This window comes from Littorina saxatilis, linkage group LG2 (assembly GCF_037325665.1).
Source record: "Littorina saxatilis isolate snail1 linkage group LG2, US_GU_Lsax_2.0, whole genome shotgun sequence".
NCBI classification, from domain to species: Eukaryota; Metazoa; Mollusca; class Gastropoda; order Littorinimorpha; family Littorinidae; genus Littorina; species Littorina saxatilis.
The window spans coordinates 77,072,010-77,085,168 of record NC_090246.1 but is presented as its reverse complement, the minus strand read 5'-3'; the positions used below and the strand labels follow the sequence as shown (position 1 = coordinate 77,085,168).

The window sequence follows — 13,159 nt, the reverse complement described above, 5'->3', positions numbered from 1 at the left end:
CTAACGGATTCTGTTTCTCCTTTTACCCTTGTTAAGTGTTTCTTGTATAGAATATAGTCAATTTTTGTAAAGATTTTAGTCAAGCAGTATGTAAGAAATGTTAAGTCCTTTGTACTGGAAACTTGCATTCTCCCAGTAAGGTAATATATTGTACTACGTTGCAAGCCCATGGAGTAAATTTTTGATTAGTGCTTTTGTGAACAAGAAACAATTGACAAGTGGCTCTATCCCATCTCCCCCCTTTCCCCGTCGCGATATAACCTTGAATGGTTGAAAACGACGTTAAACACCAAATAAAGAAAGAAAGAAAGGTAAAAACAACCACAGAAAAATGTTCTAATTTTGCAGGAGCTTACCTTTGTGGGCCCAACAGGGGCACTGTCCCTGTACCTCACTTAGGCCCTGGTGGCTCCCTGCACCCCCTTGTTTTTGTTTTGTTTGTTTTTTCTCTCCTGATTTTTCTTTTTCAACTTTAATCCCTGCAGTTGTGATGTCAGCATGGTCTTTGACAACTAGTTTGGCATTATTTAGATGCAATAGCACATGTTAAAACATAGCTGGCAATTTTAAAATCAAGTTTCTTGTTCGGTTGGATGACTGTGTGTGTGTGACAAACTCACGTGACGTTTCTGTTGATGACGCCAGTTTTGGTGCATGTTATTTTAGTTGATTGTTGTCTGTGATATCATGCTCCAAGACTTTGTTGTAAGTTGGGAACTTGAACTTTGCTTGGACTTTGGAGTCAGGATTGTTCATCTGCCACATTGAAATGATTGCTTCGGTTAGGATTAATTATTAATTCACAGAAAACAAGTTTTAATAGAATGGTTTTATGTCAACATTATTTTTGGAAGAACAGAATAGATTTCTTTGCCTCTAAACAATCTCATATGGCTTTATTTGTTGTTTCACTTGGTGAATGAGTTGTAAAGCAAGTTTTGGCTGAAGATATATTTGAACTTGTAAGAATTTTCCGTTCTTACCAGTTGGGCTTGATTTTAAACTTGTTAGGTTTTATCAAAATGGGAGGAGAAAGGGAAAGAAAAAGATTATTTCATGAAGCTAAGTAGCTATGTAATATATATAGAGGTTACAACACGAGAGATTTTTTATATGGCTTGTATTTCAGTCAAGACCCAGCGGATGAATATCAAGGAACTCACGAGCCTCTGGCGAGTGAGTCCCTTTGATATTCCCGCTGGGTCTTGACTGAAATACAAGCCATATAAAAAATCACTCGTGTTGTAACCTGTATATCTCATGAAGATCTAAAAGACAAAGTGTGACGGAAACATCAAGCTTTAGTTGTGTGTTCAGATGAGGCACCTCTGCACATACCTAATTCTAAAGGCACGTCTATTGATCTATGTCAAGTCGGTGCATAATGGTGGCTTGGTTGTCCCCGTCAGTTAAAAGCCTCTTACACGGATTTGACTGAATACCTAGTTGTTACACACGCATCTCCTGAGATCTTGGACACCTTTATCGTCTATAGGGCCTACTGCACCGCAGAAGAGCTAGAAATACTTGCAAAATGCATTAAACAGCTTGTCCAGAGAACACTCTTAGTCGATGATGTACCGATAAGGGCGTGTGTACCGGGCACGCTGTAACTTCACATGAGCATAGTCTGAACATAGCAGTGCTGGTCGGACGGACTGGGTTTTTAACGATTGCTAGTTTGACTTTTGTTTTAGTTAAGAGCACGAGCACACACACTGAAACACATACGGCTTGTCATGTTGATCACAAGAGAGAAATAGAACAGCGAATAGAAGGAAACATAACAGATTACGTCCCCTTAGTATGACGTGATGGACGACAGACGTCATGTAATCTATGACGCTACGATGATAGTCTCGACAACTCAGCTATAACACTGAACGACTCTCGCGCAAGTTCTCAAAAGCGTGGTTACCCCTTGCACATCCGGTCTATAGGTACATGTGCATTTTGGAATGTCAAGGACGACAGAAAGTAGAGCCAGCTATGATGTATTTCGTGCACCCTTATTTATCCACTATGTTATGTGTTATAAGAGTGCAATAGTTACATCATAGATGTAACAAGAGAACAATGGAAATACAAAAAATATACCTAGAGTACATTTACAGAGACAAAGAAGGGAGGTCATGGGATATATATCATATATCCTATTTTGCTACTGTTTCTGACATTTAAAAAAACACCAAAAGAGCTTATGCTGTGCATGTATGAATAAAAAAAAAAGACAAGGAAACCTGGCAAATGTAAGACGAATATATTCAAGCTTAGTTTCAGGATCAAATGTGAGTATTTGTGTGTGTGAGATATTAACATAATTTGGAGAAAGTTGGTTAAAAAAAAACACCCGCACCTGACAATTCTGCAAAAAGTTAAAGCAAGCAAAAATGGCATGATACCAAAGATTGAATTGAAGTCTTCAAAGTCCTTGGTGATCTTTAAGTGAGTGGAAAGGATTAGGGTGTCAGTAATGGCAATGCCAGTTAGTCTGTCAGAGTTTGTTTTTGTCATCTTCATTTCTACTTATCTACTTGGTAATTCTGAACGTAGCGCAGAGGGTTTGGGCAAGGTCGCTTTACTCGGAAGAGTCTTGCATGGAAGACATATACATCAATCAAAAACAAGAATTGCACGTTTGGTCATGGGACGATCATTATGCGTGGAAGACATTTGCTTCAATGAAAAACAAGAATTGCACTTTTGGTCATGGGACGATCATTATCTACAGTCAGTTCTAATGGTAGAATTTCACCGTAGCTTTTGTGCATTAATTAACTAATCATTATGCCCTTTGTGCATAAAGTAATCATTATGTACGTATGAAGTAAAGGACACATCTCTAAAAAAAATTCTGTCTGAACTTTGTGCTACTTTACAGCTGATGCCATGAATGTTTGTGGGAATGCTGGTGATGTGAATGTAATGTTTGTGGGAATGCTGGTGATGTGAATGTAATGCGCTAACAAATAATAATAAATAATAATAATACGAGAATTTATAATGCGCACATATCTCACCACAAGGCGACTTAAGGCGCACTCATACACAATCTTTCGCATTAACAACTCAAGCATACTCATATACACTTACGCATAAAATTGCATGAAGATGACAAGGCAACAACACAAACAGAGACACGACACAAATGCACCCAAGACAAACACATGTGCCTATCCAAATGAAACCTTTATTGCATTAAAAGTTATGGTAGTGTTTTACAAGATACACAACAAAATCAAATCACAACCCTCCTTTTGCCTTGACAAAGTACTTAAAACTCGTGGTCAGATACAAAACCTAAACATTGCATGTGCAAGCATTAATGTGGACATATTCTAAAGCCGAAAACACTCGTTAACGTTCAGGTAAAAGATGAAATAGGTATAAAGCAAAATTGCTTAGTAACAGGGGTAATTGAAGCACACATGCTGGTGGTAGAAATATCAACAGTGCACTTATCCTTTGGCCAGGCCTAAATTCAGATTAACCGGATTATTTTTCTGATCAATCAGAAAGTGCCTGTCATCTGTGTCTTGGAAAATTTTATTACATGTGTACAACTGTAAAAAGCTCCAGTTTGACACAAGTCCAAATGTCAGCGTCTACACTTTCGGATGACCCCCCGCGGGTTAGGGGGAAGAATTTACCCGATGCTCCCCAGCATGTCGTAAGAGGCGACTAACGGATTCTGTTTCTCTTTTTACCCTTAAATGTTTCTTGTATAGAATATAGTCAATTTTTGTAAAGATTTTAGTCAAGTAGTATGTAAGAAATGTTAAGTCCTTTGTACTGGAAACTTGCATTCTCCCAGTAAGGTAATATATTGTACTACGTTGCAAGCCCCTGGAGCAAATTTTTGATTAGTGCTTTTGTGAACAAGAAACAATTGACAAGTGGCTCTATCCCATCTCCCCTCTTTTCCCGTCGCGATATAACCTTCGTGGTTGAAAACGACGCTAAGGCCAAAAAAAAAATAATAGGTGTGGTTACGGTAACTTTTTTTTCTAATGTGTACAAATTAAACCTACTTGACAGGGAAATAAGTGTGCGACACGGGCGCTTTCGCTTTCATTGCGTTTTTTGCACTCGTTTTTTTTTTTTTTTTTTTTTTTTTTTTGACAAATGTAATAAAAAGTTATAGGATCGGCCCCTAAAAATAGGGTAGGTCGGGTTACCGTAACCACACCTATTTTTTTTTAGGCCTAAACACCAAATAAAGAAAGAAAGACTTTCGGATGTAAAGTGCAATACCCCCTTTAAGGCATACAACAATCTCAGAAAATGTGATCTTAGAAGGGAGGAAGTCTTAAAATGGAGGTAAATTTACAGACATAATGAGCAGAACATCTGAAAAATTATGGTCTTACGGTGGGGGGAGGGGGAAGGGAAGGGAGTGTGTTGTCTTAAAAAAGGGGGTTTCACTGTACATTCAAGTTACTGGACTTCTCAACGTCCAGGTGCACCGAGCAAATGTAAAAATTACAAGGTTTACAAATGTGAATCTATATCTCGCTTGCTATTTCATTGAGTATTCAATTCAAAGTAGGTAAATACATCTTTTGTTTGAAAAAACCCGTCCACCAAGAACAGTCAAAATTCAAATTTGAACTACGCAATAAACACAATCTGCTCCTTGTTCTAAAATAACATGCAACAGACAAACAAATTCAAACTAACTTTACATAAGGTTAAGTAAGCTTTCTAACAAGTAGAATGATAAGAAAAAAACAATCCCACCAAAAGCAACAACACGTACATAAAACAACAACAACCACACCACCACCAGCAACAACAATAACAACACGAACATCTTTAACACGAAGACGGACAAGAATTTAATTCTCCATATATCATAAAAGCAACTGGTGTTTGTTCTGGTGTAAGCATTCATATATATGCTTACATTCCTCACAATACATTGACAGTAAAAAAAGAACAAACCAATATGGTTCGAAACTACAAGAAAATCACACAATTGCGAATGAATAAAGCTGTTCTGTTATTGATACTGTATGATACACACAAATTGTGTGTGTGTTTGTGCGTGTGTGTGTGTGTGTGTGGGGGGGGTCCTATCTTTTCAAATAAAGTGATTTTAGGCCTCGTGCTTGCATACGAAATTGTACATCACAAACTGCTCTACGGTGAATGGATGTGATCTGCGCAGAAGTGCCTGTGAATGAATGTGATCTGCGCAGAAGAAGTGTCTGTGAATGGATGTGATCTGCGCAGAAGTGCCTGTGAATGGATGTGATCTGCGCAGAAGAAGTGCCTGTGAATGGATGTGATCTGCGCAGAAGAAGTGCCTGTGAATGGATGTGATCTGCGCAGAAGAAGTGCCTGTGAATGGATGTGATCTGCGCAGAAGTGTCTGTGAACGGATGTGATCTGCGCAGAAGAAGTGCATGTGAATGGATGTGATCTGCGTAGAAGAAGTGTCAGTAAAACGTCCAGCTTATAGTTTAGTGGCTGTGTTCATGCACACACAAGTTTATCTTGGCAACCAATATTTCAGCATTTACGGGGCCTATTCCTCGATCCCTTGCCAGTATCAGAAATGTCAGCCTTGCAGTACACCTTTACCCTGCAGTTTTGCTTGTTTGTAACATACTTGAATGGACAAATGGCGTTTGCAACACAGTTGGGGCGAGCAGATTTAATGTCCTTTATAATTATCAGTAGGATTTTATGTGCACCATTTTAAACTGCCGACCCTTTCTGATTAGTCTTTTATGGTTTCCCTTATGTCCTACGTAGTTATCAGTACCAGTTGGTTCCCACCATTTGAAACAGCTTTTGATCCTGTCTGATAAGATCTTTAGGGTTGTCTTTTTCGGTAACATCGTATGTAATTGGGTCACTGCATCTTATTTCCTGCATTATCAGACCTGACCTTATTTGCTCATAATCATTACAAACCAATGATCACGTGTTAGCGTTGACATTCCTACAAGGAAATTAGTTGACCAACGTCGTTCCACTGGATAACATAAGGTCAGAGTCAGCTTTTCTAAGCAACTCCGCTTGCCTGAAGTTTCCGTTGGGAAACTGGACCCTGGGAAGCCGGCCCTGACGCAGTACTAGCTCAGGTATCCTTGCTTGCATTATCATGTCAGTACTATGTAGCATGGCTTTTAAAGGTTTAAATTCAGATATGGCACTTCCACCGAAAGCGGCGTATGGCTGCCTGAATGGCGGGGTAAAAAAAAACACCGTCCATACACGTAAAAACCGACTCGTAGCCCATGAACGAAGAAAAAGAAGACATGGCACTGAGCTGAGTTGCACTAAGATAGGAAGATTCAGTTTGCCTCAACTTGTCCTCTTTTCTGATCACAGACACAGTCAAACCTGTAACCTGCAAAGCCTGTCTGATAAAAGGAAACATCCTAAGGGAGAATACCTGTTGTCCCTCGGTCCATAAACGTTACCAAGTTAAACTTGCCTTCAAAGGACAACTACGAAGTAGAAACACTTTAGGGTGCTCCAACGCGTGTCCTCTCTGTATTGGTTCAAAACTGGTTAGACGCCAGCACCAGGAAGAAGGCGAGACTGGAGCAAAAAATGATGACGAGGTACAGCCGCAAGAAGAACGCGTCATAAGCCTGAGCCACACGCTGCCACGTCATCTCATCGTCATCCTCTTCTGACGTCATCGAGGACATATCTGCCTGGACGTTGGCGGAGCTGACGGGCTGAGGTTTGTGGCTGCGAGGCCTTCCGTATATCTCTTCCGGAAGGTGGAGGCGACGGGGGCTGTCCTGTTTTCCGGCTTTGCCATTCAGGCGGCTCAGGCGTTCCTTCTTCTCATGGGCAGGGTCATCAGCAGGGGACACACTGCGGGTGGACCTGTCCTGGGCACACCGGAGTCGCATGATCCTCATGCTGATACTGGACAGGCGGGCCAGCCAGACGGGGACGGGCCTGTCGGGACTGCGGTGGTAGATGGTGAGGGATTGGATGGCCAGGCCCACCGCGATGGCGGACATGGTTAGCACCACGGTGATGTACAAACCTGGATGAATAATGATAATAATAATAATAATTATGATGATAATAATGAACACTTATTAATCGCCCCTTCTCGCTAGAAACTCACGGGGATGTACAATAGCAAACATACACACGCACACACACACACACACACACACACACACACACACACACACACACACACACACAAACAAACACACACACTACCACTACAAACACACAGTGACACATACACACACACACACACGCACACACACACACACACACACACACACATACACACACACACGCACACACACACAACGACTCCCAGCAGCACCATAGATCTACACTTAACAATCCCTTGGTGAACAAAAGGCCCAGTAGCATAGTTACTCTGTGACCCACACCATACTGGTGGGCTGGGTGGCCGAGTGGTAACGCACTTGCGCTCGGAAGCGAGAGGTTGCGAGTTCGACCCTGGGTCAGGGCGTTAACAATTTTCTCCGTAACCTAGGTGGTGGGTTCAAGTGCTAGTCTTTCGGATGAGACGAAAAACCGAGGTCCCTTCGTGTACACTACATTGGGGTGTGCACGTTAAAGACCCCACGATTGACAAAAGGGTCTTTTTCTGGCAAAATTGTATAGGCATAGATAAAAAATGTCCACAAAAATACTCGTGTGACTTGGAATAATAGGCCGTGAAAAGTAGGATATGCGCCGAAATGGCTGCGATCTGCTGGTCGATGTGAATGCGTGTGATGTGTTGTGTAAAAAATTCCATCTCACACGTCATAAATAGATCCCTGCGCCTTGAGTCCGAGTCTGGAGATACGCGCGCGATATAAGACTTCATCTATATATATATACGACTAGTGTCTGTGTGTCTGTCTGTGTATCTGTCTGTGTGTCTGTCTGTCTGTCTGTCTGTCTGTCTGTCTGTCTGTCTGTCTGTTCGCGATGCACGGCCAAAGTTCTCGGTGGATCTTTTTCAAATTTGGACAGTGTCTTTAGCTACACCCCGGACACAACCTCATCGATGAGATATTTCAACACGTGCTCTCAGCGCGCAGCGCTGTGCGCGCTGAACCGATTTTTTGTTGTTGTTGGTTGTTGTTGTTGTCGGGATCCACTACCAGTAACTCTTCCTTATCTTCTCCAGTGATTTTCAGCCGTGATTATCTCCCTTCCTCCGTGTGGCGTCAATCCATATTCCCGTTACTGGGTTACTATTTTTAGAAGGTCACTGCACGTTACTATGTTTAGAAGGTCTCCAGTGTTTTGCGCGTTTATCTCCTTTCCTTCGTGCCGGGTCCCAGGCGCAGCCTGGTATTCGGCTCTACTTCTTCCCGGCGAAGCCGGTACCCGGCGAAGCGGGTAATCATCTAGTATTATATATAATAATACTGACCGAGCAGCGACTGGTTCTTGGCGGTGGTGGGCAGGCCGTCAGTGACGATGGTGAGGATGACGACGTAGGCCAGCAGCACGGTCAGACAGTAGCCGATCTTCTCCCCGCTGTCGTGGGGCAGCAAGAACACCAGCGGGATCAGCAGCGAGTTGAGCAGCACAGGCAGCATGGTGTTCAGACCGTAGTACACGGAGCGCCGTTGGAGCTTGAAGTAGAAGGTGACCTTGGCGTACGTGTAGCCATCCTCCTCGTACTCACTGCGCTCGTTCCACGTCCTCATGATGGTCCACTCGCCGTTCTCTTGATAGTACTTGGTCGATATACCTGCCTGAAAGACCATGATCATTTGGTAGTACTACTACACGTGTCGATGTACCTGCCTGAAAGACCATGATCATTTGGTAGTACTACTATACGTGTCGATGTACCTGCCTGAAAGGCAATGATTTTTGTGTGAGTACTTTGTGTCGATACAATTTGTTTTTTCTTTTTCATTTTAGTTGGGGGTTGTGAGGATATTATGATGAAGTCGGTGAAGTCATAAGAACGTCCGGATGTCTGTTGGCAGTGGCGGATTTAGGGGGGGGGGGGGGCTAAGGGGGCCCGGGCCCCCCATTCAGGGAAAAAAAGAGAGAGAGAGAGAGACGAGAGAGAGAGAGAGAGAGAGAGAGAGAGAGAGAGAGAGAGAGAGAGAGAGAGAGAGAGAGATATGATTAAATGACAGTTTCTGAGCTCAGGTGGCCCTAGATTGCAGCATTTTGCTTTCTTGAAAAAAATATTTTCCGGGGGGGCATGCCCCCGGAACCCCCCTAGCATGTTCGGGCGCTTCGCGCACTAAATTCAGACGCGAAGCGTCTTCAAGTTTGTGCAAAAAAGTTTGGGTGGCTCCCCCCCCCCCTTCCTTAAAGTGTAACTAAACAGACATTTTGAAGTGTCAGCTTTACTGAATTGCTTTATGTTTTGTCCAAGTATAGACCTGTAGAAGCGATACTGGACGATTTTTCCAACGTTTACTGTGTTTTCTGATTTACTACGATTTTTTAAAAGTGTTGAACCCATTTCAGATTTACCTGCTTATCTGTTCTTGATTTGATACTTCCAAAGAACAAGTGGTACTTTGAGTTCCGGTTTTATGTTTTAACCAATCAGAATTTGGTTCCTAAATAAAATCGTCTGCTGCCTGTCCCAGCAGAGTCGGCAACAAGCACTGCTTGCCACATGTGTGATGTTACCAACAGAAATAGCCATAAATTGGGCAAGGTAGCAATGTAAATGAATTGGATCTAACTAATGTGCTTGTACTGCATCTCCGGCCTTTGAATTCACTCCAAATGTACTGGCTCAGCGTGAGAGGCAACATCCTGTCGAAGTCGTAAGCACGAGGCTGACTGGGAGATTATTATTCGAAGAGCATGCTGAAACGGATTGTAAGTACAATATTTTACATGTTCTCGACATTTCTGTTGATCTTTCCTTAACTTTAATTGTTTCCTTGATTTAAAACCCTAGGGCTTGTATTTTCAGTTGTGATACTAAGCACGTATCTTTACCACAGTATCTGATCACTTCACACTTGAATTTTGGAATGATGAAGTGGAATTATTTCTGGATCTAATTTATTCCTTGTTCCCCCCCCCCCCCCCCCCCCCCCCTCTCGATTCCTTTTTTCGCCACATATGTATTGTCGTGTAAGGGGGTAGATGCGTGTACTGGCTGATTTTTTTGATTTTTTTACTTCGGTCAGATACAGATGATTGGAAAAAAAACTTAAGGATTTCAGAATTTAATAGATCTGTTCGAAGTTTTTACGGGATGGGTCCTGTTACAATACAGACTGAATGTGCGCAAGATGAACTTTTGATTAAACATACACACACAAATGAATCTCTTGATTTTGTTATACGGCGAATGTCCAGTTTCCACCACCACGTCTGTGGTATGTTTTTATACTGTTTGATTGAATAGACTGACGTGCATTCTCTCGCAAATGTGCGCGCGTGTGTGTTTGTCTGTGCCTCAGACTTATTAATCAAAGATGATGTTGCACATTGCAGATCTATGCGACAGGAGCAAGTGGACAAGACAGCTACATTTGTCTGAGCGAAGATCCAACGGTAAGCTCTTTTAGCCGAAGACAGCGAGCCTGGGTGCATGCATGCAAGCTTCTATCATGTTCGTGTGAGTGCTGCAGTGCTATTAGACGACTTTTCATTATTCTTGATTTGGAGATCCATGCAGGGTATTAGAAAGTGCAGAATATACACGTTTGAACAAATACGATGTGTGTTTGCTCTGAAAAAAAGAAAAAACGCAACAAACAAACATTGTATTTGTTTAAAGTATCACAAATATTTATTACCTGTATCTGCATGTTTTGATAATGATGAAGGGTAAATTACTTTGACGTGTGCTTTTTTTTTTTAACCACACTGATAACGAATGATAGAAACACAGACACACTTAATAACATATCCACAAAAATTGTAACAATAAATGTAAGCTGAACAATGCCTGCAACACATTTCAGGCCTCAGAAGGAAGTAATTATGAGATTCAGACAGAGAGAGAAAGCCCAACACGAAACCAGTTGTGACATTTTTTATTTCATTATGTAATATTAAAAACACGACAACAACGTATTTCCTGTACTTAGTTTCGTGCAATTATGGATTGCAAAGTATGTCTAATTGAGTGGCATAAAGAGGCACAGTTGCATGAAAAACCAACTCGGATCTTGACTAGGATCAGGATTTTACATGGACACAACCTAGAATTTAACATCCTGGGGGGAGGGGGGTACTGCGCCTTTCACATCAAGATGTAAAGAACTATTTTAAATAATACTTATTAGAAGGGAACAAAATCAAACTACAACAATCGTTCTGAGGGGAGAGAATTACCTCTTCCGAAGAAATTACCTCCCTTGCTTTTCTTGTCGTGACTTATGTAGAGTAAAGTGAATAGAAAGTGAATCAGTCAGTAACAAAAAAAATCACAACATTTCTTAAGATCAATGAGGAGTCTTGAAGTATGTGTCAATGTTAATCTTGTATGCATAACAAACAATATATTACGGATTGATAATTAAAGACAATCGTCTCTTCTACAGGGTTGACCCCCCTAAAAAGGACACCCACAACCATGCAAATTACTTCTGCATCTGTTGAACCAATTATTTTATATATGGTATTCATTAACTTCAGTTTATGTTCTGCCTTTCCAGTAAGTGGCAATTTTGTAAATTGAATGGTCTGACTTTTGTGCAATTTTAATTTTTTTCTCCAAATTCGGGGGTCGACTAAACAGAACGAGTTTTGACATTGAGCGGTAGCCATTTTTACCTAATTTAAACCCTTCAGGCTTTTACCTTTTTGATTATTTTGAATGTCTGAGTATGTAAAAACATCCCCTTCAACCCCCAGGCTATCTATGACCTGAAGAAAGCATGCAGTTACAGCTAGGTTCAGGGCAATCTTCAGACACGAAAGCGTTGGTGTCATTGGTGATGCAAAAGTTAGATAATTTAACCTACAAATTTGCCACTTTGTGAACTGCACATGCATAAAATCAAGTTTAAGTATGCTGAATATGAAGTTATCCAGTCAATTGGTGTAGAAGTTATAGCATTTCTGTCAGTTAACAGTATTTAAAATCTCTAAAGTAAAATCTGACATATTCGAAAGTTTTGCATAAACACCCAGACAATTTTTACGATATTCTCCTAAGCTTCTCCACTTCTCAGCCCTGTCTTGGAAATGAATTCGAATAAGGCAGTCAAAATAACTTAGTTTGGAGCACCCATCAATCAGAATAAGCATTAACTTTTGACACAGGAAATATCTTCTACCGAAAGCTCTCCTGGTTTTATTCTACATTTTTCCTGCATAATGGTAACAAATTTAATGATAAATCTAAACAACGAAGTGACTGTGGTAAGATGAACAAAGTTAAAAAAACAAAGGATTACTGTAAATGGTTTACGAATCGAAATCTAAACAAGTTTTAATGATAAGTAAAATGATAAAAAAATAAAATAAAAAAAAGCTAACGTCCTCGCATTTGTCCAGAATTATTCCATGTTTAACATGGGAACAGAGGGATAATTGGTCTAAATAATTTTAAAAAAAGAGGGTTAGGGTAACCCTAACCCTCTTTGGACTATCTGTACATGCAATGCCCGCTATAGGTGAAAGACTTTTGTGGAAGCCATGGAAGAATGCATCGCTGTTGTGCTGGTTCAGCTTGAGGTCCTGTCCTAGCGAATATCCTGCACACACAAAAACACGACTTTTTAAGCCACTTATGTTGCATTCCGTGACATAGCTTTGTTAAAACCGTGTGCCTGATAATAATGACAGATTTTGTTGATATACATTTTTTTTAAGACACCCCATATAATATTGTTTGACAATCTCTTTCAACATAGTTTACGAATCACCAATGTGTATACAAACGCAAATAACCCACAGGTCAATAAATTACTTTCCAGAGAGAGAGAGAGAGAGAGAGAGAGAGAGAGAGAGAGAGAGAGAGAGAGAGAGAGAGAGAGAGAGAGAGAGAGAGAGAGAGAGAGAGAGAGAGAGAGAGAGAGAGAGGAGAGAGAGAGAGAGAGAGAGAGAGAGAGAGAGAGAGAGAGAGAGAGAGAGAGAGAGAGAGAGAGAGAGATTAAAACTCGAAAATGTGTGCTATATAAAACAAGGATAATCACTGTCAAATCTTTGCTTGTACCTGCATGGTGTTTACTGCGCTATATACACAACCTGTTTTATTTCA

General features: G+C 41.0%; 1 protein-coding gene across 1 annotated transcript in view; it reads right to left on the bottom strand.

Annotated features, from left to right (window-relative positions):
• Positions 1-4,019: 4,019 nt before the first annotated feature.
• The window catches only part of LOC138959766 (5-hydroxytryptamine receptor 3A-like), a 31,822-nt gene continuing 22,682 nt past the window's right edge, over positions 4,020-13,159 (bottom strand). The window contains exons 6-7 of the mRNA XM_070331374.1: positions 8,387-8,714; positions 4,020-7,018 (exon numbers count right to left, since the gene is read on the bottom strand). Coding sequence (XP_070187475.1) covers positions 6,516-7,018; positions 8,387-8,714 — 831 coding nt within the window. The 3' untranslated portion in view covers positions 4,020-6,515. The remainder of the gene's footprint in view (positions 7,019-8,386; positions 8,715-13,159) is intronic.